Source organism: Physella acuta, unplaced genomic scaffold (genome assembly GCF_028476545.2).
Source record: "Physella acuta isolate Inbredline_101_S28 unplaced genomic scaffold, ASM2847654v3 ptg001092l, whole genome shotgun sequence".
NCBI classification, from domain to species: Eukaryota; Metazoa; Mollusca; class Gastropoda; family Physidae; genus Physella; species Physella acuta.
In genome coordinates this window covers 60,351-87,732 of record NW_026732609.1, presented here as the reverse complement: position 1 = coordinate 87,732, position 27,382 = coordinate 60,351, and the positions used below count along the sequence as shown (strand labels likewise).

The following is a 27,382-nucleotide window of genomic DNA, read 5'->3' as shown; positions in this document are numbered from 1 at the left end:
ATCGATGACATTTTTGATAATTATTACTAGATTTAGATCTAGGATTTGAACGAGCAGGCTGTTTAGCATAAGTTGGAATGCTCTGATGGGGTTGATGTTTATTGACTAACCTGCTGTTTACTGCATGGATCTCTGAAGGTGCTAAAGATCTCGCCGCATCGGATGACTGCTGGAATGAAGTTGCAAGTTGTATTGCTTTTCTAATGTTAGATCTGACTCGAGCAGCAACTTTCTTTGAATATCAGGTCTGTTTACACCTGTCACAAACTTTTCACATAGTCTGTCAGACAGCGTTTCTCCAAATTCACAGAATCTACTTAAATGACGTAAAGCAGCAACATATTCTGATATTGACTCGTTTGGTTGACGAGTTCTACCGTCAAATCTAGCTCGACATAGAAACTTTGATGGGGTAGGCGCATGGTGGTCTGTTAGCAATTTGCTCAGCTCGTTAAAGCTCTTGGTAGTTAGACTGGCTGGTGCGCATAAATCTTTTAGTAGCCTAAATTGTTGAGGCCCTATGACTGTTAACAAAACAGCTCTCTTTTTGGCTTCTATCGTCACGTTGTTTGCTTCTAGGTAAAAGCTTAACCTCTCTAGGTAATCTTGAATGATTTCATCATTCGCATCAAATTCTTTTATTTGGCCATACAGCGCCATAATTCTAGAAATAATTAGCTAATAAGCTCTAGCAAACCTCTTTTTTGCGTAAGTAGGTGCTCTTTCTAGTGGATGTTTATCCTTCGTCGCCAGTTATAATAGATTGACGACAGAAGCCTGTGGTTGTATATAACACATTTAATTGGGTCTAACTACCACGATGGTAACACACAGAGAGGGCGGAGGAAGTACACAAGGGACATCACTCAAGATAACAATATTATAAATATAACTAATACAGAAGAGTGAGTTCCCTTGACCTCACAATTATTTCAATCTATTACAATAAAAATGTATCTTCTGTCTTAAAAATTGAAAATTAAATTATTTTCGGCAATACAAATTAATACAGTGGGTTGCTGAGTTTAATTGTGATCATAGTTATGATTAGTTTTAGAGATTGTATGATTAATTTATACACAATTTAGAATTACAGAATATTGATTATTCAGTATAGAAAACATTAGGGCAGAGATTACTAAAAAGATATAATATAGTATAGTGGAATATAGAATATATTAGTATATTATTATAGAATCTAGGCTATACAGCAAGAAATACATAATAAGATTGCAAAATACAAAAAAATACATAATATAAAGGCCCATTTTTTAATCGAATTTAAGACGCACGGGGTCATCCATAAATGACGTCACACTCGTAGGGGGGAGGGGGGTCCGTAAATTTGTGACGATGTGTGATGAGGGGGAGGGGGGTTCAGATGTTGCGACGTCACACTTTTGCATTATAGAAAAAGCAATGTTAGAAAACGAATTTTAGACGTTATTTCGCGTTTTAAATAACTGTTTTAATACATTGTGATAGTTTAGACAAGATTTTAGAAAAATATCGATGTTTTAAAAAAAATTCAACTGCAATTTTGAGGGGGGGTTGTAGGTTGAGGTGTGACGTCATTTTAGGGTGGGGGTCTGGCTTTTTGTGAAGACGTGTGACGGAGGGGAGGGGGGGGGGGGTAAAAAAAAATCTTTTTAAAAAGCGTGACGTCATTTATGGATGACCCCCCACTTGCAGAATACGTAATAACTACTTTTATCGAATTTATATAGAGAACGTACTATATAATCTTGAGAACATGATTATGTAGTGGCGTAGGTACAAGGTGTGCCAGTGGGCTATAATCCCCATATATATATATATATATATATATATATATATATATATATATATATATATATATATAATCGATACAATAGGCATGTCTCTGATCTCTTTTTAACTTATCACTACTGTACTTAAGTAGTACCCCTAACCAGAGGCGTCACAAGTTGGGTGCGGGGCTGCGGACTGCGCAAGGTGGCAAAATTTCGGGGGGTGACACCATGGCGAAAAATTGCTAAATATATAGAAGAAGTATGCATTTTGCCAGTTCAATAAATGACTAATGAGAGTTATCTGTACTAATAACTGACTACAGATACAAATCTACTATTAACTGTGCTCGTTTAAAAACTATCACCCAAGGGGTGGTGGGATGGGGGGGGGGGGGGGGGTGAGGGTGATGGAAGATGACACGAACTGCAAAATTTACAGGTGAATGCATGCTTGATGAGTATTTGGATAACAGATTTGCCAAGAGACGACCGGAGAGGGCCTAATACCAAAATCTAATAATTTACGATGAAAACGATGCTTTTTCCACATGAATTAGTAGGTGGATTATGTGCACAAATTGACGCCATTAGGCGAAATGGGAAGTCACCAAATGCAGCTATATATATATATATATATATATATATATATATATATATATATATATATATATATATATATATATATATATATATATATATATATATATATGCATATGTAGAATTATGTATATTTCTCTCTTTGTATATATATATATATATATGAAATTTTGCTTGTTTGTTTGTGGGTTTGCTTTTGTCCTTTATGCAGCACTACACCTTTCGTCCTATCGCCATGCAACTTAAGTTAAGAATACCACTGGAGATACTTCACAAGGACGGTGTTCCTGCATGGCGCGATTCGATTCTTCTCTATATAATATGGTATATAAGTAAAAGTAGATTGCGGTTTAATCCCTTTCATCCGCTCGCCATAAAACTTCAGGGGAGGTTACAGCAAAACATCTTTTTTAAAATTTTATTTGACAAGGGCGGCGCTCCTGGAGGGTGCAATTTTTCTCTACACGGTTTGTAAAAAAAACGGGTGCTATTTGACATCGTTCATCTGAGTGCCGTTAAACTTTGGAGGGTTAATGAAAATACTCCCGAGAAGGTTTCTGCGAAAACAAAAATTAAAATTTATTATGAGCGTTTCCCGGAGGGTGCGATTTTTGTTAATACACGGCCTGGTGCCCATAATTCCAGCGCGGCGATACTAGAACTTGAGCGTACTGCATGGCGGGGAAGGGGCTTCCAGACGAACACTATGAGTTTTAAAGAGCGCCCTACTTTAGGGAAACTTTTGTCTACTGCATTTAATGACAAAAGGAAAAAAGTGTCGTCGTTAGTCGCCCGGGAACAGAATACGATTGGCATCCTGCACAGGGATGAAACTACACCGCTGGCGTATTCCAGCGCCCCTGTGTGGGTCCCTCATAAACACTATTGCGCCTACGTTCGTAACGGAGTGCTATACATTCTGGATACGATGGGCTACTGCGATAGAATTTGCGCCTCAACAACTATGATGAAAGCAATATAACACCGGCTTTGTTTACATTTAAATTGTTCAGATTTAGAAATCAAGGTCAAGCGTAAAAAAATACGTGTTTGCTAATGTATTTATGGAATCCTCTTAAAATATTGAATCAGTCTGTCTTCTGAGACCGCAGTAACACGCGAGGCGGGTACGCTGGTTTAATATTATAATAGATTGACGACAGAAGCCTGTGGTTGTATATAACAGCCTTTATTATGTACAGACGCCATGGTGCAAGGAGAGAGAGGAAGTGCAAGTGGCCAGAGGCCACTATATATAGATAACAACATGTAAGGGGACATCACTCAAGATAACAATATAAATATAATACTAATACAGAGAGTGAGTTCCCTTGACCTCACAATTATTTCAATCTATTACATCCCTTTACCCTTAGAACACAATAACACATCTCTCAATAGAACAATTGATAGTATCCTAAAATCACCAATTATATTGTAACATGAACACTATGGTAGATTACATCCTTACAAACAATGCACAATATGCTACAACATAATCAAAATACAAAACAATAATGTCAAAGTCCTTTTGACCTTTAGAATCATGGGTCTAACTTATTTGGGACCTTGATTGTCCTGCTTGACCTTCTCAGTGGCTTTTGATTTGGTGACTCAATATTCTGACCATCTGGATTCTCTATCTCAGGAGGTCTAGGATTTAAATCATTAACTCCAGAATTTACATTTTCTGACTCCAGACAACTTGGTTCACTCATATCAACAGAACTTGGTTGTGGAACAAACTGAGTTGGTGTGAACTGTTCAGATTTGGTGGGATTGACAGATTCACACTTATTATCTGCACAAGTTATTTTTAACTTTATAAGACACAGGTCCTGTACATTGAACAATTTGACCTGGTATCCATTTTTCCTTTCTCCCATAATTTCTTAGATACACATTCTCATTAACACCAAATTCTCTTTCAATGAATGTTTGTCATGATTTAATGGAACTATTTTTGAATTGGCATCTGAAAGTATTATGCTGTTATTCAGATCCTTAATTGACATAGATTTCTTTGATTGATCAATTTTCTCAGGTAATCTGATAGTGCTTTCCTGGTAACCAAAAATACTGTTTAAAATAATATTCTGGACCATATCACTTTGCAACTGTGATCCAGTACTTGAAGTGGGTGTATTAAATGGCAAAAATCTTTTTCTTCTTTTGATGTTACCCTTTTAGTTTCTGTAAGTGCTAATGATGTTAGCAAAGTTGTTTGATGATCACATTCCTTCTTACTAATGTATTTTCTTTAAAACATTTGAAATTGCCATATCACCATAATCATTTATTAAGTTACAAATACTTTGTTTAGGCAACTCTGACTGATAATGGACTGCATCTTCTCCATCTTTTATATTATCTTCACAAAGGTTTTTATTTCTTATTTTATATGGCTTTAAGTCATCATTCACAGACTCTTCAGGCCAACCATTCTTACAGTACTCATATACTTTTATTAAGCACTCATCTTTTTGTGTTTCTCTTTTAATATCATTCACATTTATATTGGAGTTATCCATGATAGTGAAGAGAACAAATACATCTTCTGGTACATAGCTCAGGCTTTGGTTTTTTAAAGGTAATCTACTAAGACTATCTGCACTATTCTCAGATCCAGGTTTGTATTTCAATTCATAATTGTATGCAGTTAGTGTGATAGCCCATCTTTGAATTCTTGGTGAGGCATGCTCAGGTAGGGTTTTGTTTTCTCCAAATAAACCTAGCAATGGTTTATGATCTGTAAAGATGGTGAATTTCCTACCAAACAGAAACTTATGAAATTTCTTAACACCAAAAATGATGCCTAAGCCTTCCCTATCTAACTGAGAATAATTTTTCTCAGCCTGGTTCAAAGATCTACTGGCAAAAGCAATGGGTCTGTCACCCTTCTCATCCATGTGGGACAAGACTGCTCCTACACCATCTGGTGAAGCATCACATGTCAATACAAGTCTTTTCCCTGGGTCATAGTGAGTTAGTAAGGTGTCAGAAGACAAAGCCTCTTTTGCTGTATTAAAAGCAGTATCTTGTTGTTTACCCCAGTGCCAAGTTGCATTTTTCTGTAGCAGCTTGTACAGTGGTGATAGTTTACCAGACAGATTTCCTATGAACTTTGTATAGTAATTTATCAAGCCCAAAAAAGCTCTTAGTTGTTGGGTATTTTCAGGTTTGGGTGCTTCTTTAATGGCTTTTGTTTTCTCAGGTTGAGGTCTGATACCTTGCTTGCTTAATATATAACCAAGAAAACTAATTTCTGTCAGCATGAATTGACATTTATCTTTGTTTATCTTTAAACCTTTTTCACCAACAATTTTTAATACTTTATCAAGTGTTTTAAGATGTTCAGTGTCATTCTTACCAGTTATGTACACATTGTCAAAGTACACACAAACATTTGGAATGTCCTTAAAAATACTGTCCATGACAGCTTGGAAAATTCCAGGGCTAGATGATATGCCAAAACATAGTCTTTCATATTGGTAGAGTCCTTTATGTGTGTTTATTGTCGTATAGACTTTTGAATCTGGATGCAGTTCTAGTTGAGTGTAAGCATGACTAAAGTCTAATTCAGTGAATTTGTCTCCTCCTGCCAAATTCAAAGAAATTTCCTCAATGTTAGGTATAGGGTACCTATTTAGCTCTATTTGCTTATTCAGTGTAGTTTTGTAGTCTCCACAAATTCTTATAGAACCATCCTTCTTTAACACTGGCACAATGGGTGTCGCCCAATCGGAATAGTCTACCTTCTTTATGATGCCATTAGATTCCAATCTACTTAGCTCATTTTCAATTTTATTCCTCATTGCATAAGGTGGAACTCTAGCTTTGCAGTATCTTGGATTTGTGTCTTTAATGCTTAACTTCACTGTTCTATCATTTAGTAATCCATGATTACCAAAAACACATTTATTTTCAGATATTACTTTATCTAGTGAAGTAAGACTAGATTCTTTTACATTCTTCAATGAACAAATACTCTCCCAATTTAACTTAAGATCACTTAACCAGTTCCTACCTAGTAATGGCGGTCCATTTCCTTCAACCACAAGAAGAGGAAGTTTAACACTTTGACCATTATAACTTACATGAACCATACACTCTCCTATTACCGGAACATTGTCACCAGTGTATGTTGTTAGACACTTGTGACATGGCTGTAGAGGCACTGATCCTCCTATGACAGCGTCAAAATCTTTCTTTGTTATGACTGTTAGAGATGCTCCAGTGTCAAGTTGGAAGCTGATGCTCTTACCGTTGATATTAACTTGTACATTGATGGGAGCATGACTCATTGATTTCACAGAGAACAGGCTGAAATCCGGCTGCAAATCAATTTGAGCATTTTCACAGGTAGAGTGGTTCATTGGTTGGGTTAGGTAGTCTTGGTGAGAGTTAACATAGTGCTGCTTTTGGTTGCGGTACTGTCTTGACTGGCTAGATTTAGCAACAGACGAAGACCTTGCGAAGCAGGCCTTGGCAATGTGACCTTGCTTACCGCACTTATAACAAGTTGCTAACTTGAACTTGCACCGATGAGATGCATGGGGACCCTTGCATCGATAACATTTTTGATAATTATTACTAGATTTAGATCTAGGATTTGAACGAGCAGGCTGTTTAGCATAAGTTGGAATGCTCTGATGGGGTTGATGTTTATTGACTAACCTGCTGTTTACTGCATGGATCCCTGAAGGCGTTAGAGATTTCGCCGCATCTGATGACTGCTGGATTGAAGTTGCAAGTTGTATTGCTTTTTCTAATGTTAGATCTGACTCGAGCAGCAACTTTCTTTGAATATCAGGGCTGTTTACACCTGTCACAAACTTTTCACATAATCTGTCAGACAGCGTGTCTCCGAATTCACAAAATCTACTTAAATGACGTAAAGCAGCAACATATTTTGATATTGACTCGTTTGGTTGACGAGTCCTACTGTCAAATCTAGCTCGACATAGAAACTTTGATGGGGTGGGCGCATGGTGGTCTGTTAGCAATTTGCTCAGCTCGTTAAAGCTCTTGGTAGTTAGACTGGCTGGTGCGCATAAGTCTTTTAGTAGCCTAAATTGTTGAGGCCCTATGACTGTTAACAAAACAGCTCTCTTTTTGGCTTCTATCGTCACGTCGTTAGCTTCTAGGTAAAAGCTTAACCTCTCTAGGTAGTCTTGAATGATTTCATCATTCGCATCAAATTCTTTTATTTGGCCATACAGCGCCATAATTCTAGAAATAATTAGCTAATAAGCTCTAGCAAACCTCTTTTTTGCGTAAGTAGGTGCTCTTTCTAGTAGATGTTTATCCTTCGTCGCCAGTTATAATAGATTGACGACAGAAGCCTGTGGTTGTATATAACAGCCTTTATTATGTACAGACGCCATGGTGCAAGGAGAGAGAGGAAGTGCAAGTGGCCAGAGGCCACTATATATAGATAACAACATGTAAGGGGACATCACTCAAGATAACAATATAAATATAATACTAATACAGAGAGTGAGTTCCCTTGACCTCACAATTATTTCAATCTATTACAAATATAAAATATAAAACACATTGTAAATACCTTTTTTATACCTAAAGAAAATATGTAACATGTTTTCCTGAAATTTTGCACTGTTTTAAGTAACTTAACTTCGTGATCCTCCATTAACGTCAATTCTCTCCTTTAGTATTAAAAGGGATTCAGGCTTTTTTTTTTTATTTTACGTGAAGGTGTGATCAGAAAGTCTGACGACACATTTTTGCTTTCATCCGTTATTTCGGGCTTTAAAATATTGCTTTTGGTATTAATTCATTGATTAACCCAATGCTAATTATCGAGGTCAGTACATATTATAGAAAAGAATCTATCAAACAAAAAATGCAGTTTCTGGGGGAGGGCGGATGGGGTTATGTGTTGAGGTGTGGTGTTTTTAAAGAGGGAGGGGGGGGGGGGGTGGGAAGATCTGGCTTTTTGTGAGAAGGGGGGTTGGGTGCAAAATCGTCTGAAGAGTGAGTCGTCGTTAATGAGTGACCGCTGACGTCACCATCATTGTGGGCGGTGGCTTTATGTGACGATTTGTAACGATGGGAAAGAGGGTTGAGTTAATGGCGTAGCGTTTATTTTGCATTTTTTAAGGATACAAATAATAAAAACATTGCTTATTTTCTTTTACATGTAGTGTGACGACATTGTGTTAATCAAATGTATTAAATAGTAGGACTTACAGATTATTAGTTCCCCCCCCCCCCCTACAATACCCACCCCGGAGTAATTACCCCCAGTCAATTACCCCCCGCCCTTGAGGAAATCCTCCCTCCCCCCCCCCCCCCCCCCCCCCCCCCCCACAGCTTTTAAAGTACAGCTAGGGTTAGGGTTAGAGTCAGAGTTATGGTTTAGGTTAGGGCTAGGGTTAGGGTAGCGTTAGGGCTATGGTTAGGGTTATGGCTACGGTTATGGTTTGGTCTATGATTAGGGTTAGCGCTAGGGTTAGAGTTATGGTTAGGGTTTGGGCTAGGGTTAGCGTTATAGCTAGGGTTAGGGTGAGGGCTAGGGCTAGAGTCAGCGTTAGGGCTAGAATTAGGGCTAGAGTTAGGGTCAGGGTTTGGGCTAGGGTAAGGGTTAGCGTTAAGGCTAAGGTTAGGGTTAGCGTTAGGGACGTTAATGTTATGGTTATGGCTAGGGTTAGATTTAGGGTTAGGATTAGAGTTAGTGTTATGGTCAAGGTTAGGCTAAAACCTATGGCTAGAGTTGTTTTTGGTCTTGTGTTAAGTTTTAGGCTGAGATGAATGTTTAGGGCTTGGTCATTTTTTATCGGTTAGGATTAAGGAAATATATAGGTGTAGAGTTTGAGTTAGGATCATAACTTGAGGCCGAGGGGGGTAATTCTCCGGGGGGGGGGGGGGGGGGGGGGGGTTATTGACAAGGGGGCGGGTAAATACGGGAGGGGTGGCGGTAATGTCCTGTAGCCAGGTCCACTATAAGAAAGCCAAGATTCCAAACTTTGTAGCCTTTTGTAGGTAATTGAAGCTCATGCAAGTTCTTGATAGCAACATCAAAGACAAGAGAAATAAGAAGAGCCATCGTTCTCGGCTTATTTAACAGGGAGGATAGAGCTTTTACCAACTTCTTGGAAGTCTTAGTCTAAATCAATCCATGATTATGTCTTTAAGACAATAAACCTTAACTTTGCATGAGATAACAATATCGTTGTCCTTCATTCGGTCAAAATCAACATTATGGCTTCACTGAACTTTGTCATTTAAGTGCATGTGTAGTTTGAAATGTGTGTCGGTTAAAATTGTACAGTTGATACCCAATATATCCAGCCTTTTTCTTCTTCGTTCAGCTGCTTTTCTTTCTGGATTTCTTTTCTTATCCTTTTTAAATCCAAGAACAAGTGTTGTATTCCCAAGATGGGTTGCTATCCCCAACTATATTATATGGCCAGTGTAGCAATTAGTAACATGAAAGTTGATTTGAATTCCATACTTCTCTAGTGTGAAGGTGTTTATTATTAATATTATCCTGTTTGTTTGATACTTTTCTTTAACTTAATAATATTAACCATAGGCACTTTTTGCCTGGAGTACAAACTGGACCCCAGTATTCTCTGGTAAACAATTAAGTTCTTGTCCAAATATGTGCTCAGCTAAGAGAAACAGCATTCCTAGATTGTTTTATTTTTAGTTTTTTGTTGTTGTTTTTTACAGAGCTTCAACTGTTTTAATGTCAAATGGTGCTAGGAATACTATACATACAACACTTTTCAACTTAACATCTTTTGTACACAGTGTAAGAAAACCAAATACATCAAATTTTGAGAAATAATTTATTTATCAAACCTAACAATTGCATATAAAGCCAAAAATGTATATATCAAGATTATTGCAATTATGGGCATTTGCAGATTCTTGTTTAACAATGGTAGATGGAAGTATTAGTTGCCTTTTACATCACTTTTCACTTCCTGAAATAAGACAAAATGATTTTCTTAAAAATTCATCTGAAATAATGACATCAGCAAAAAAAAAAAACCAAACATCTTTAGTTTAATAAATCAAAACAAAACAAGAAAAAAGTGATTGAATGAAATGAATCATGGCATAGATATCTATAAAATTGTAAGTTCTTGTAAGTGAAACATGAGCTAGAGAAATAAACTATTAGGCCTAATTTAAATAATGTAATTCCTTTCTCCCAAAAGACTACATGTATCCTTAAAAAAAGAGAGCCTTAAAATGTATCAATATTTACCTTGTGTATAAATTCTTCTGTACATCTACTGTATCAGCTTGACGCTCATTAAGTATGCCTAGTTCCTGTTGAGCAGTTAAGACAAATTAAGTAAATAATTCTAATGACATGGTCTTACTAGGTAAAATGTTTTTTTTTAAATACAATATTTATACAAATAAAAATCTATCTCAATCAACAAGTTCAAAATAAACCAAAGTAAACTTGTGATAACTTACCTGATTCAAGTTTGAGAGGATTCACCCAGTTCTGACCACTGAAGCAGATTAGATGCTTTTATTATAATACTTGTGGTATACTGATTGCAATTTAGTTTTAGTCCTGGAGATCTATCATAATCTATGTTGTAGGCACAGACTGTTCAACATGGATAGTAATATTATAGAAGTAAATTATATCTAGTATAATATAAATATTTTAAAATATAAATGACACTAAATTATATTTATTATCATAGGAAATAAAAGTGGTACAATTAAGTAATTAAGTTATAAAAAAACAAATTATAAAATTTAAAGCAGCTTATTAATAATTGTCATACCATTTCATGCTTTTATGTCAAATGTATGAGGTAACAGAAAAAGAACATCTTGTGTCATTTAGTATGTTGTAGTCTTATTACTGGTAGAAATCTGATCTTCATTTTTTTGAATGAACCTGTATAAGAGAAATTACAACATGGATAAACACAATGAATTTCATATCTAATCCTCAAGTAGTTATGAACCCAATCCTAACCTTACTTTTTTAAAACCAATTTCTAAATATCTTTTTGGAACAAATTTATGTTAATATTTTAATGTTCAGATTATTAATAGTTATCAAAACTATCTCCAGTTGAAATTCAAGATACCTTTATAAAAAGTTATTTTGACTTTAACTGTGTGTAGTTGTTATATTTAGGCTATTTGTTTATATTATTTATATTAATATTTCATGCCTTGTTTTAAAAAGACCTAATCTAATTTTGATTTTATGGTACAATCTGATAAAAAATAAGAAGCTGCTACATCTGAAAATCATTACAAACTATAACTAAGGTCAATGCACAGACTTCCAAATTAATGATAAGTAGGCCTGTATAGATACTAGATCTATATATAATTACTAGCCCAATAATATTACTCTACGACCTATGTTTAGGACTTAAGGGATCAGACCTAATTCCCCTAATTAGTTCTAATTAGGCTATTAAATAATTAATAGATCTAACAGTATTGGATAATTACAAGTATGGACCTTAGCGTTAGCGGGCATAGAGAGCTGAATACTTAACTAAACATAACTTTAAAAAATTATGGTAAGCTAAGTGAGTTGAACTATTTTATTTAGTAATATTTAGATAGGCCTAGCATAAATATACTCTAAAGTAATAGCCGCAGAGTAGCGTATAGCATAAAATTTTTTAATTAAATCTATAAGCAACATTAAGCCTCTGCCTTGTTGCCTAATTAAAAACTAAAGCCTAATAACTTTGTAATAAGCCTTTCCTAATAATTTAAAATTAGGCCTTTGGCCTAATTTAAATAATTTAGCCTATAGGCCTATAATATATAAATAGGCTAAACTACTTGTAAGACCTAATAGATTAATGACTAAGAGAGTGCGGCCTCTATCCGATATTATATAATACGAGCCGGCCCGCGGCATAACATACGCCGCTATTTAGTTGTTTCTAATTTTCAATAATTCATAATTTGTGAATTCGACAGTACCAACGCTGACACTGAAAATATTTCTTTAAAACACTATAAGTAGCTCGTTAAGGACCATAACCCCCCCCCCACCCCTTCCTTCCCTCCCCCCCCCCCTCCTCCCCCCCCCCCCCCTACGTTTAAAATCGTTGGCTCTGCTTGTAAACATTTAGAGTGAACACAGCTCACTAAAACCATGTAGGGGTGGGGAGGTAGGGAGAGCGTTTGCAGCTTGTTTTCTAACGGCTCGAAGAAGAGAATTATATATATAGATAGATATGCTCAATCGATATCAAATTATCATAATAACTTACAATGATTACATTAATTTACATAAGGCCATAACATCGTAACTCTAATAACTCATACACTTTCTACTAATAAAATAGGCTTGGTCTAGTTTTAACTTAGGCCAAATTAGTAATTATAATTAAGTAGGCCATTTTTATGACTTTAGAATATTTTTAGTAGATGGCCGAGCCTTCAATTTAAATCGAAGTGACTACGCGTCTCGCTAAGCGTGGACCCTAAAAAATAGACTACGCGTCTCGCAGGTTTGATTTGCCATCTTATAATTGTGAACGTACTGGTAAGATTTTCATAAATAAACATATGTAAAGAAATCAGTTTTGAAGCTGACGTTTATCGTCTCTTAAATGCGTGGCTCGAACTTATATCTGTTTAATTTTTTACTTTTCAAACAAAAAGCCTTGACAGAAACAAGCAACGTTTTTATGATAATACGACATTGGTAAGCAGCTTAAAAATGCCATATATATCGCTATAAATATTAATTCGCGTTGAGAAGAAAAAAAAAACGCCTCACGTACATGTTTTAAACACCAATGTAAAAATATAATTATAAGGCCCCGCGCGGATGGTTGGCCCTAGGCCCCGCGTACCCTTAACGCCGGCTCTGACTATATCTAGACTCTTAGGTGTTGAAATAATATAAATACACTTAAACTCTAGACCTATGTCAACATTAAATTGTTACCACGAAAAAAAAAAATCGTTTTTTTTTAGATCGCGTGCCACCTAGGGTAAAGATTAAGCGTAACGCGGAGCGAACTGCGCAAAGGCGGCCTTACGCGTAACGCGGAGCGAACCGCGCAAATGCGGCCAATTTAAATACTAAAGTAGATTTAGCCTACTAGGCCTATTGTAGGTCTAATTAATAATTTATTTTTTTATTTAGAATTTCAGATCTCCTATTTATTATAATTGAGTCCCAATACATATATGTACATAGGCCTAAATAAATTATTTTTATTTTATTGAACCCTTAATGTATAAAATGTGATCTGTTTTTTTTTTAAATAAAAATAAGCCGATACAATACACGAATGACATTCTTGTTCATTGCTCATGATTCTCAGACTGAACTAATATCTAGTACTACTTTAGGTCTATTTAATTATTTATATTAGTAGGCTGAACAAAATCTAACAGCAATAATTTATTACTATATTGGCCAATATTATAGGCCTATTATTTTATAATTATTTTATGTTTTCTTTCAATACATAGTAGATCCAGTGGTATGTCAACATACGAGATTTTTAAAAATACGAGCAGGTGAGCGAGTAACATTTTGCTTTGAGTTACAAGCAAAATTTGAGATACCATATTCTGTGACTTCCACAGTTCCATGGAAAAGAAATACCTCAAAAAGATGCAAATGATTATTCATCGCAGCTATTTAATTTTATAATATGCGTCTTACTCATATTTGCACTATTATGAAAGGGAGAAAGAAATAAACTTCCTAAACAAGTTTTATTTTAAGCTACCAGCACATGAAAGTGACTTAAATAAAGCATGGCGAAAAAGAAGAGAAAAGCTGTCACGAAAGTTAGGTCTTTTAAGCGAACGTAATAATTTTATTTAGTATTTTTGGGCCTTAAGTCGTAAGTGCAACAATGCTCAGTGAATTTTAGCCATGTTCCATTAATTAAGTTTAAGAAATGTGTAGCTTTGTTAATTTTATACCTAAGCTTGAAGAGTTAAAACTCCATTTTCTTTATAGTTATTTAAATAGTAGTCTATAATTTATTTTCTACTTTTTAGTGCATTATTACATAAAAGCTTGTTATTAAAACGTTTTTTTATGAATTTTTTTTTATAGTTCCAGCTACCTTTTAAAAATGTTCACCACGAGCCATTTTGGCAGGTTTTCACGTTATAAAAACATGCTATAGGTGGCAAGTCTAAATATGCCAGAAAAGCATTTTCAAAAATTGCTTTTGAGAATGAAGGCTAAATTTAAAGTTGGTGTCATTCAAAATAATATAACTTTTTAAATATTGATTTCAATATCACAAAATTGATTTACATAATAAAGCATTATTAGTTTTATCAGTCTATAAAAAATAATTCAAATATCGTCAACCGTTTTTTTTATAAGATCGACCAAAAAATGACTACCAAATTATTTTTATTTTTTGACCACTTGACTGCTACTTGAATGGGTACGTTTACCTGGTATGGTTTGTTGATACAAGTAAGGTTGTATAACTCATTCAAATAGATGAACGTTTCTGGCATCAATTTTTCACCCAATTAGACTCTACGCTTCTTAGTTTTTTTTCTGGCAATTGGAATAAAATACAGTATAAATACCCAGAAATCAAATAATGCGCCCTTTTGTTCTTGGTGAAGTTCACTGGGAGAGCGTGTAGTGTTCATTTGTTATAATTAGTGAGCATCTAGATATCTAAATCTAGAAATCTAGATCTAGATTGGTTCTATTCGTATTATTATTAGGTAATTTTTAACTAATTTATTTAATTTATTAATTTTTATTAACATTTTTCATACGGGTAATGTAGTAATAAATGTATCGTTTTACTTTAGGTACGTAAAATCGTCCGCGACTAGATTCTAGATCTAGTAATGTGAAAAACAGGTGACTCCTTAAATTTTAATAATTATTTCACATGTTGAGGAGGATTTATGTTTAGAAAAATACAAAAATGTTTCCTTGTTTCATTTATGTACCTGTTTTTAAACAATTGAATTAAAACTTTTCAGTAATAAATGAAGACTAGAAATCTAGAATCTAGCAATCATGTTTACAACAGATGCAACCATGCTCATTTACTTATATTATAGAGTAAAGTTCCGGTAATCTATCGTTTTAGGTACGTAAAATCGCCCGCGACTAGTAATGTGAAAAATAGGTGACTCCTTACATTTTAATAATTATTTCACATTTTGAGGAGGATTTATGTTTTGAAAAATACAAAAATGTTTCCTTGTTTCATTTATGTACCTGTTTCTAAATAATTGAATTAAAACTTTTCAGTAATAAATGAACACCAGCGATGTTTCCAACAGATGCAACCATACTCATTTACTATAGCAGCCATCTTGTTAAAGTTTTATTTTTATAGACTTATAGCGCAAGATTCAGGCGGAAGTCACTCTATTTTACAAATGGCTGCTGTTTATATAGCAAATCTTGCTTGCAGACACTGCTGTTTAAAGTTAATTTCGGGCCTATATTGATATATTTAGCCATTGATTTAGGTTTATTATTCATTTATCTATAATATTTGACACAAACATATCACAATATACTTCTATTACAGCCTTGACAATGAGGTAACGTTTTCGTACATTAATAGCCGCGGGCGATTTTACGTACCCAAAATGATAGATTACCAAAGTTCCACGCGTGGTTAAAACACCGGTGCGGTCATCGCCTGTTTATCGCTTCGTACAATATTTGTTTTGATGTTTTATACGAAACTACCGATATCTGCTGTAAACCTGTCCATTTCTAAATATATCCAGGTCAAATTCTTTTGTTTTTCTCCTTCTGGAAGTCGAGTTTTTAAAGTTTCAAGGTATGACGTCGTAGGCGATTCTAGTTCCCCGTATGAAAAACACTAGGTCCCGGATGAGATGAATAAACCAACCTATCAAAGCTTTTTATAACTAGGTTAACTATAAATAGCTTCTACAATATGTGCGGGACACTATACATACGATAGATAAGGCTAATAAAGCAACCTGATAGGTGAATAGGGGTGGCCGCAGCTTGGGTGTCGATTTGGCTGGTTTCACCGCGCTGCGTAACCAACGACTTGAGCTAGACTAGCCTAGTTCTAGATGCTCTACATTTCAAGCTAAGCCTAGAATCTGTATAATTTCTATTTTTTTCTGCTATTTTAAATTATTTCGAGCATCTACTTCTTCTAAATCTAGTTTGTGTCTCTACATACAAGCATATCTAAGCAAATGTTACGTTATGTCTTGTCAGTGGTTGTTACGTCCCTTTGTTATGATTATTATAGTTGCGTCCCTTGAGTCATCACTGGGTCAACTTTTAATGTCGTTAATTAATTTAATTAACATGTTTTTAATTTGGTTTTGAAATCTATTAATTAATAATACAATCAAAAACACGTTTAAAAGTGTAAAATATTAATTTTATTTATTAAACTAGGATTAAAACGTATAAAACACGATCGTTACGCAGCCGGTTCAGATGGCCGCAGGGAGAAAAAAAGAGGGGAAAAAATATCGCAAGTCGCACGTCATTAAAACATGAATATCTCAAATTCAATACGTAGGAATATAAAATGATTGATACATATTAAGAGTAGAAAGGCAGAGGAATAATATAGTACTCTGGGTTTGTACCTGTGTGAAACGGTTATAAAATAGCGCCCGATGAAAATCGGGAATTTGGAATTTTCCGCTATGTGTGACCGCGCGTGGAACTTTACTCTAGTTTATAGAAGGTCTAGTAGCCATCTTGTTTATTTTTTTATAGTAAACTTATACCGCTAGTTTCAGGGGAAGCCACTATATTCACTATAACTTACATGATGGCCTCTTTTATATAGCAAATCCTGCTCGCAAACACATCTGTTTAAATATAATTTCTTGCTATAGGCCTACTATATTCAATGATATATTTAGTATTTAGCCATTGATTTAGGTTTATTATTCATTTATCTATAATATTTGACACAAATATATCACAATATATATACTTCTATTAAAGCCTTGACAATGAGTTAACTTTTTTGTACATTACTAGCCGTGGGCAATTTTACATACCTAAATTTTTTTTTACCTTAATAGGTTTCGTGTTAAATGTTTCATTTAGAATCTAGATCTAGCTAGATTCTATTCTAGAATCTAATCTAGATCATCATTCCTACTAGATCTACTCCACTACTAGATCTAGATCTATAAATTATTAATTAATAATTCTATATTATTAGCCTACTAGATCTAGATCTACAACTAGCTTTAATATTTATAACTATCAACTAGACTCAAGATCTAGTCTATATTTAATATATTTTGGCCCCCTATTATTCGAATTAGATTCTAGGCCTATTAATTTATAATTTCTTCTTTTATTGACATTCATTCATGCTAATAATGTAGCCTACTAATGGGTGTGGGGAAATTGCGAGACGCGAAAAACGAAATGGCGAGGTGGGAAAATGCGAGACATACCTGCGGAATTAAAGGTAAATAGCGAGACACTTTTTGCGAAAAAAGTTTTTTCCTTTTTTTTTTCCATCTTTATTTGTTTAAATTATTATTTTTTTTTTTGTTTTAAAATAAACAAGCATTTAGCCATACCCTTTAACACGAGTGTTGTATGTTGTTATTTTTTTATCTAGATACTAAGAAGATGGATAGATCTATATCTAGATCTATCTATTTAAAAATCCTAACATCATTGCTGTGCTACTGTCATCGCCCGCTCTTGTTAGCGAGAGGAAAATCCCGTCTCAGCCGGCATTAATTTAAAAATCTAGCCCGCTCATGTTTATACAAACGTGAGCTGTGTCATTGTGAATTGGTATAATCTTGTCAGCAGGAGAGATATTTTGCAACATCTATTTATGGATTTTTGTACTTGCAAAAAGTGTATAAGTATAAACAATTCTAAAAAGTGCAATTTATTTTTTTTATTAAGTAATTTTAATTACAAACAAAATTTACAAACAAAATCATCTGAAACAGTCCTCAAACACACCTCGTTACACCATCTTTCACACATAGTACACCCAACCCAGTTCATTAGACTCCCATTTATACATTTTTCTTTTGCTACTTCCAGACATGCCTACCGTCCCGCCAAAAGCGGAACCGTTCCGCTTTTTTTACCCTCAAAAGCTGTAAATTATGTCCTATTGTAGTCAGGACTGTTGGGGGGAGGGGGTGTTACTGGTTAATTGATTTTTAAAAATGTAAGCTGACGTTAAGCAGTATTTAAATGTATCCTAGAGACTAGTTATATATGACTAGAAGCCTACTAATGTCATTAGAGTAATTTTTAATTAATTATTTTTATTTTTGACTTGGTAAAGTTGCGTCCGCGCGTATGTTGCTCTTTTTGGCTTCAAATTCCTCTTTTTAGGCATAACTGTTCCTACTTTTGGCTGACAGGGGTAGGCATGTCTGTACTTCTTCCAATCCACATTCACAACATTTCACATTCTCATCACAGTTGACCTCCTCGTTCATCCCACAAACAACACTGGCACCCATGTTCTCATCATCATCATCCGCACGCTCAACATCTGTTTTCCGTTTTTTATAATTTGTATTTTTTATCAATTCTGTAATTTTGGCAATGTCTTGCTCATTGTTGTCACCAGCAGTTGAGTTTTTTTAAAACATCGATACTTTCCCAAAATCTTGTCTAATTTCGGTCAAACTAGAGTATTTTAATCAATTCCTATTACAATGTATTAAAACAGTTTTCTAAAATAAAATTACAGACCCCACCCCACCCCCCTACGAGTGTGACGTCATTTATGGAAGACCCCAAATAACACCACCACCAAAACCAAAAAATTCAGATAAGTTCAACTTGGTTTTAAAAATATTTGAAGTAGGCCCATAGCTTACGATATAGCACGAGCAACTGATAATATCGGTGACGTCACTTTATTTTGTTGTATCCAAATGATGTAGGCATTTCCTTGTGCTTAGATTTATATGGTAAAAAAAGCTAGAAAAAATCGTAGGCGGCGGCTATAATACAAAATTTTTCGCAGAAATCTTCGCATTTCAACACCACCCAGCGTAAGTATTGGCTTGTGGTAAAATGCGAGACAAAAAAGTCACGTGACCGACCGTTTTCGCGCACTTCTCGCGTTTTCCCGCCTCGCCATTTCGCTTTTCGCGTCTCGCAATTTCCCCACACCCCCTACTAATATTTATTATTTAATCTACTATCTAGATCGAGATCATCTAGATTTGATTTAGATTTAGAATCTAGGTCTAGTCTGATTTAGATCTAGATCAGAAGGCACAACTTGTGTCACAAGGCAAGGTATACCTGAATAAATGACTGCAATATGAGCATAGATCTAGAATCCAGATTATTTTCTAGCTAATCATTTATCTAAATAAATAACAGCTGTTAAAATGAACTTGTTGGGCACCCTATCAGACTAATTAGTTAGTGAGTCATAGTATTATTTTTTGAAGGTTTGCCCATCTTTCTTTTTGTCAGTTCCTGTAGAACAGTCGCTGCTGTAGTAGATCTGTTTGTTGTTGTTTTTTTTTTTTAACAATACCACTAGTTTATTAATTTGTGAAATGGGATAAAATATTGTTTTAGATTTGTGATGTCACTGTTAATAAATTAAGCACTGTATGTAACACAGTGACAATTAGGGGTCATCGACATCATATTAAATAATGGTTGAGGTTAGCAAAATACTTGCTATTTATATTTAACAGTTGGTTGACTCTTTATTTAACTTAGTATATTGGAAGTGCTGAAACCTGGGTATGTTATAAAATTAGGCACAAAACAGTGTACATTTTATTCCAGGAGACAGAATGTGATTTCTGTCAGCTGTACTTACTATGCTATAAAACATAGTATTAGTAACACATGCAGTTTTAATTAGTGGTTTATGTGCATTGTAGGTCAGGGGGGAAGGGTGGGGGTTCTATAATAAAACATTCTGGGATATATAAATGGGGCTAAAACTAATTTTGTTATGCCCTATGCGCAAATATCAAGGGTTTACAAAGACGATAGATCTATCCAAAACAGTCAACAGTATATTGAACACTCGAAAAGTAATGAAAGTAAATGTTAGGCCCAAATTTATTTTTTTTTTTTTTCAAAATATTATTTTGAGATATGCAAAATTTGGGTATTCAATTTCAGTTTTGAAAAAGTTGTGGTCGAGTCGGTAAACCTCATGTTTGCTAAACTGAAAAGTCTCGAGTTCGAACCCTTATATATATACTAGGCATGCTGCCCAGCTTCGCTTAGGCTTTCGAAAACATTGAGAATTTGAATGCTTAATTAATTCGCCCGAAGGTCGGTCTACGACCTCAAGAGTTATGAAGAGGTTCCTCCGTGGACATTTTTTTTCGATTTATAGCTCATATAAGGTACCGGTCAGTCGAGGTCAGTTTTGACCCTCACATTGTAGACTTTTCGGCCAACCGGCCCCGTGTTCTGTCGCACCAAGGCAAGATCATGCCAAATTTAAAGCGCCTGCGGCGCCGGGAAGTGCCCTATCGGACACCCGACAATCTAGATCTAGATTCCTAAAAGAATTTTTTTTTTTTAAGTTTAGCCCGAGCATAATAAAAAAGAATACATTAACCAAGTTGACTTGCTGTGTCTCGAACCCGCACCACCTGCGTGGTTTAATGTACACTAACATCTCCGCTATTTAGGTACCTTATAAAATGCGGAGAATGAAACACGTATTTTAAAATCTTAACTTACGCGAATATGTCTATTCTTTCAATTCTTTCAAATTAATTTTTTATCCCAAAATAGCCAGTTCCAAACAAAGATTTTGTATAAAATAAATAAGTCTTGAAATAGTTTAGTCCTAATATAGAAATTTATTTTTGGAATTGATTTTAGAGAAGTTAGAGTCTAAATCTAGATCTTAGCGTCTACGTCTAGATCTAGTTATTGCGAAGATTTAGATTTAGTCTAGATCTAGAATCTCTAGATCTAGAATCCAAATACATAAAATAAATTTAATGAGTTTAGGCCGGAAAAATTGTATTGTATACATTTCATAGTGTACGTAGATCTAAATCAAATTTGAATGAAATAGTTCATTTCTTTTCATTCTAAACACGGCAGATGATGTCATTAGTTAATGTATAAGCAATAGTGACGTCACAGTTTTATGCGTTCTTTTTCACATCTATTAATGCTTTTCCGGTTGCATAAATAATACTGTTTCTCTACATTCGAATACGCCTTTATTTTTTATTTTTCTTCTTTAAATAAAATTGTGGTTATACATTTAAAACATCTAACATATTATTTTCAACAAAAGTCCGTAAACAGTTATCGATATATCGCTGCCGATTCTGACGTGATGTCCGGCGAAAATTTTTTGCGGACAGACAGAGAGAGAGAGAGATGTGCGAACGTGGGGATTTATATATTAGGATATATATCTTTAGAAAATTTTTGTTCACAGAGTTAAGATCGTGCAAGAAAAGGCCCACAATGGATAATGCAGGTAATTTACAAAGAAGAAAAAAAGGCTAAACATGTATTAAATAAGATAAGGGTGAGTTTAATGTAAGTTAAGGGCATGGGCGGGTGATGAGTACCAACTTCCTTATTTCCGAGTCTAAAGATGTAATACTTGGCTAATAGTTATAACTCAAAAAGTTAAGCATAAAAATATTTTTTTTTAATTTTCTAAATCATAGTAAATCCTCCGTTGCCATGGTGACAGTGGCCATATTGGATTTTATTGACATTTTTAAATGGAAATAACTCAAAAATGCTTGGTACAAATTTCATGAAAACTTAATATAGTCTGCAGACACATGTGTGTAAGACTTCTGATAGATTACATTTTCAAAAAAGAAGATAGTTTGTTTTTTTTTTTTTTTACTTTTTTTTTTCCAAACATCACTGTAAAAATTTCATTATTTCGTCCAATTTTTTCACTATTTCAACAATTTAAAAAAAAAAATGTTTTTTTAAAAAATTCCAAAAGTGTTCTATCAGTTTTATTTGAACATATATAACGAGTAACTGGAGAAAATTTAGTTAAGTTCTGATAATTATTAACAAAGTTATTTCAACAATTGTACAAAAAACATCAAACTGAGAAAAAAAAACAAAAAAAAAAGTTGCAAAAAAAATGAAAATTTACGGCTGTATGTCACTAAAATCGACCACATTTATAGCCTGAAGAATGGTGCTGCTGAATATATTCCTTCTGAGCTTGTTCAGCTGTTAGTTTTCTTTTTTTCTGGTGCTCTTTGTTTAACCTAGATCTATAGTAAAGCTATTGTCAAGGTGTCTTTTTCGGCGTCCTTCACTGAGTCTTCGACTACGGATTCCTTCTTTTGACAGCAATGCCATAATCTGCCTGGGCCCAAAATTGAATTATGCTATCGCAGAAACAGCAGTATATTTTGCATGGTCTCATGTCTAAAGCCAATTATGACAATGTCTTTGTTTATTGTGAATGGCCTTGTTCTGGATTCTTTTGCAGTTGTATACTTATGGTTTACAACATTTTTATTACTGCCACACCATGCTTGAAACAAACCCTTTACACTGTTTTCATCAATAGTAGCCACTACATCACAGTGGGCGAGGAAATGTATTGATAACATCAAGAAGCAAATCAGTCAACAATAATTCTGCATGGCTGTGGTTTACAATTAGCACTACCAGTACTAGATGTAACAGTGCTTTCTTCTTTCTGCAAAAACTGTGATTACATTGCCGCAGTTTCTTAGTAAATGTGCATATTGCATCTGCACCAGTGCTTGTCTGAATAGTGCTAGATTGAGTAGAGGTAGCTGAATCAGTTGCATTCGGACGTGCCCTAGCTTTAGTAAATTAGTTAGATGTGTGTATCTATTTTTAGTGAGTGTTTTGTTCTACCCATTATCGAAAGAGAAACAAATTAAATCGTCTCACTGCTTATGATAATTCAGACAAACTAGTCTAAACTGTTAATAGTATATTAAATTGAAATAATTATATGTTAAAATAATGTAAGTATTTCACAGAAGCTTAGAGAAACAAAACTAGATCAAACTTAGCCACGCGCTGAAACTAAGGGAATGTTTACTTCCGAAGCGAAATGACCAATCGCTAACTAGCTTCCGCCTATGAATGCCAATAAAAAAATTGAGGTAAAAAATTTGCATACTGGAAAAACCCGACTTAGTAAAATAAACAACTTTATGACGTAGAAAAATAATCACATTCAAATAGGTATTTTGATTGGTCATTTAATTTTAGAACAAATAAAGAAAGGAGGTCACGGCCTTTCCATTGATATGAAACACATTAGGTTTCCGCGAAGCCTAATAGTACTTTTCTAGGTCGAAAAATGTCTGTTTTTACCAAAAAAAAATTACCCTGTACACACTAAATTGAAAGCGGATTTTCATAAATAAGTACTGTTTTTAGGGTCATAACAATGTCATTTTTAGATTCAACATTGGTTGTTCTGTATAGATCAAGTAAAAATGGGAAAGTGATGATTTAGTGGATTTATGACGAAAAGTACACCCGCCCATGCCCTTAAAGCTTGCATTTTTTCTTCATTTCAACCAGGTGAGGATGTCACCAGTTTAAAAGATGGTGGTGTAATTTTACATAAGCTACCTGCTGTGTACCCAGAGGAATTCGACACAGTGTCATGTAAGTAGCCTCATTTAATGTTGTGTGTTTGTATCAAGTAATTAAATGCCTTTAATTAATAAGTTGTCTGTTGTCTTTTTTAACTCTATGCTATTTAATTTTGGACACCATTTTTATTCTATTAGTAAGGTATTCTCTTCTTCATGATGGACAAATCATTGAGAAAGATACCGAAGTTACCTTTGTTATTGATGAAACAGAAGATTTAAGAATATGCCCTGGTCTAGAGATTGCTGTCAAAAAACTACAAGTTTTTGAACAAGCTAGAGTGCTAATGACAGCTGAATATGGATTTGGCTCAGAAGGTCATGTGGCATTAAACGTTCCTCCTGGTGCTCAGATTGAGTATGAAATCCAGGTGTTGGCTTTATCAAAGGTCAGTAACATTAAAATGTTTTTTTTTTTACTTCTTTAATAATTGTTAAGCTTTTAAAAAACTACTGAAACTATGACCAGATTCTAAAGTAACAAGTACATGAACAGTTTAAAACAGGGGGTTAAAATGATTTCATTCTCAACTAGGCAAAGAAAATCTCTGACTTGGATGTAGGGCAAAGGCTGGGCCTGGCAGAGCAAAGAAGGGTTAATGCAACTGCATTGTCTCGGGTAAAGTTTACTGTTTTATCACTTAAATATTTTAAATAAAGGGAAACATTGGTTTTTGTTTAGTTTTTTATTTTGTTAATTTACCATCTTATAATTTGTCAACAGATAAAATGTTATAAGAAAGCGGCCTACATATTTAAATCGGTCTTAGAAATATTAGACAACAGAGAAGATTTTTTTGTTCTTAAAGCTGATAAAAAGAGGAGGAATGCTATTCTTTTGGAAGCTTATGTAGGCTTAGCTTCTTGTGACCTCTTCCTTGAAAATTTTCAAGAAGTAATAGAAGCAGCTAATAGTGCTATTGCACTATCCAACATTGGTTCAGCCTATTTTAGAAGGGCCCAGGTAAGATAAAATTGTTTTTTGTTGGTATTTTTTTTTTAATTTTTTTTTTGTTTTTTGTTTTTTTTTTAATCCCTGAAATCAGTATTTTAGGGCTAACTTCTTATCTGTATGATTCTGTACACAAGTCTTTGTTAACACCTATTTCTGGTTTTCAGCTGACATTCAGTGGTTCTTAAAACAATTATTACATCCCTAGTTACAAAAAAATTGGTTTGGTTATATTATTTTTTTTCATTTAAAGATAGTTGTCCACCCAAAATATTCATTTCTGTCAATTTTGTATTAAAAAGAAAAATACACTTAAAAAACTATTTTATTGTATTATACAAATGTGCTAATAATAATACATATTTTCTCTGCACTGTTCTTTAACCCAACTCCACCAGCTTCATATGCACATACACAGGACCCTTTCTAATAGGAAAAATAAAATGTGATTCTTCAAATTCAAACCATAGGTATATATTTTACTGATGCTAGCACTGTGCATTATATCACGATGTTCAAAAAACTAAACCATTAAGTATGATTTTTTATAAAAACATAATGAATATTTACTGCAAATCAGCATGGCTTCTGATGTTTCCTTTCAGACACCATTTTGTAAATGCACACTGTGTTCTTGTATTTTCATCTCATGACTTAGGAAAATATTCTCTTAGTGTGGCTGGTGCTAGGCTAGAAATGGCTCAATTTGGCATTGCAACCCATGCAGTTAGGACTTTTTCTTTTTTTTTTCTTTTGAATTATAAAGGGATTAAAATATTAAGAAAGAAATCATGATAGTATAATTTGACTACTAGGCCACGATACATTTTTAGACTTACCATTGACACGATTAGTGACTTCAAGAGTTCTATATTTAGAAATATCACAATACCGGTACATCTTATCTCGTTTTTATGCACTTTGTTCCATGAACTGTCATCAGCTTTGGCTGCAAAGATACAATCACAAAAAATATTAGTTGGGTGTGTTTCTCGACCTCTGTCAAACTCCTGAGAGTTACTCATTGATCCTTAGCACTAGATGAACACTTTGCTGTACAATTCTCAATAACACACAAGTTTACCTAATTCCCCTTAATCTATTTCAATGCCAGCAACATCTCCATAATGTTGTGTCTCTGTTCTATATTTATAGATTTATAAATTAAATGTGTACATTATTGATGACATTTTTTTAAAAACTACCTTATCTTAGATTCGACTTGAATATTAAAGGTGTCTATTATATTAATGCAGTGTAGGATCATCATGTATAGTTTCGTTACAGCAAATAACAGGGCCCAATAGTATTGTTAAGAATGTTTTAATTATAAATTTTCCTTGCAATGTTTTCACCTCAAAAATCTACCTTGAATTCTTTGATGCCCCTGTTAAAAAAATCCACCTTTCTCTGTATAATAAATACATATTTTTTTCCAGGCACACCAAAAGCTATTCTTATTCAAACAAGCAATGCTTGATTATGAAAAAGTAATAGCTATAGAACCCTTAAATGAAGCAGCTGCTGAGAGGCTGGAAGAATGCAGAATCCAGTTGAGAAAAAAATGCCTTATTGAGAATTCCCACCAATTAGTTAGGTTGGCTCTGCAAACTGCAGAATCACAAGGTATGTGCCAATAGATTAATAAAAATTCCAAATTGCATGCTTTTATACAATGTGAAAAGTAGTTAAACCAATTCATCTAATTTTATTGTTGGCCATGCAGAAATGGCCCATCAAAAACTTAAGTGTGCTTACATTTACATGCATTTTTTAGTACCAGTGGCAGAAGCTGCGTCAAAAAGAGCTCTTAACAGCCCATTATCTACCAATCCAGCAAAGAAAGCAAAATTAACTGAGGCGCATGCATCTGATGAAATAGTGGAAAGAGAAGATTTTCTTCTCAAGGAGATGAGCGCTTTGAGTGAAGTTTTTCCTGAAAATGATCCTAATGAATTGTATGCCATGTTGGAGAATGCTGTGGATAAAGAAGATCGTATTATTTTAGTTATCAATGAGTTATTTTCAACAGCAAACTATGTTGAATTAGAAGGTCAGTTTTGATTGTTAGGTCTAGCATACATGCTTGCCATTAGCATAATTTTGACTCAAAATTGCTTGTTCTGCTACAATGACATAAACCATGTAAGGCTTTCTAAAATTTTGGTTTAGCTAAGTAGAATATATGGATGTTCCTCTTAGATGTTTAAGATTTTTTTTAAGATTTATCGGTTTATTTGATTATACTTTCAAGTGGTCACCAGATTTTGCATGTCAGTACTAGAATTTGACTAGAAGTAAGTACATAGGAAGTCTGTATTTCTCCAGCTGGGATAATAAGTCAGGATTGACTGAATTTTGTAGAACCGCAGCAGAAACAATATCCTTGAAAATAGCTGCAACCTGCCAGTATTTTTAAAAAAAAGTACTTTGTAATGATTTTGTAACTTATTTCCTGCATCTTTTAAATGTTTTAATT

The 27,382-nt window shown here is 34.3% G+C and overlaps 1 protein-coding gene and 1 long non-coding RNA gene across 2 annotated transcripts; one reads left to right on the top strand and one right to left on the bottom strand.

The window, feature by feature from the left end:
• Window positions 1-10,169: 10,169 nt before the first annotated feature.
• Window positions 10,170-10,971, bottom strand: LOC131955671 (uncharacterized). Its single transcript, XR_009388873.1, has 3 exons — window positions 10,830-10,971; window positions 10,612-10,676; window positions 10,170-10,324 (listed from the first exon to the last, which is right to left on the bottom strand). It is a non-coding gene; the product is annotated as an uncharacterized LOC131955671 (long non-coding RNA).
• A 10,821-nt stretch (window positions 10,972-21,792) lies between these two features.
• LOC131955677 (peptidyl-prolyl cis-trans isomerase FKBP4-like) lies at window positions 21,793-26,967 on the top strand. The gene is made up of 7 exons (XM_059319877.1): window positions 21,793-21,805; window positions 23,878-23,964; window positions 24,090-24,340; window positions 24,487-24,570; window positions 24,676-24,915; window positions 26,343-26,529; window positions 26,681-26,967. Exons 1-7 carry the CDS (start codon window positions 21,793-21,795, stop codon window positions 26,965-26,967), a joined length of 1,149 nt encoding a protein of 382 aa, XP_059175860.1.
• Window positions 26,968-27,382: the final 415 nt, after the last annotated feature.

Excerpts from the sequence above, each read along its gene's own strand:
- LOC131955677 (XM_059319877.1), top strand. Across the intron at positions 24,341-24,486 it reads AGGTGTTGGCTTTATCAAAG|GCAAAGAAAATCTCTGACTT; the intron begins GTCAGTAACATT and ends ATTCTCAACTAG. Across the intron at positions 26,530-26,680 it reads GCAAACTGCAGAATCACAAG|TACCAGTGGCAGAAGCTGCG; the intron begins GTATGTGCCAAT and ends TGCATTTTTTAG.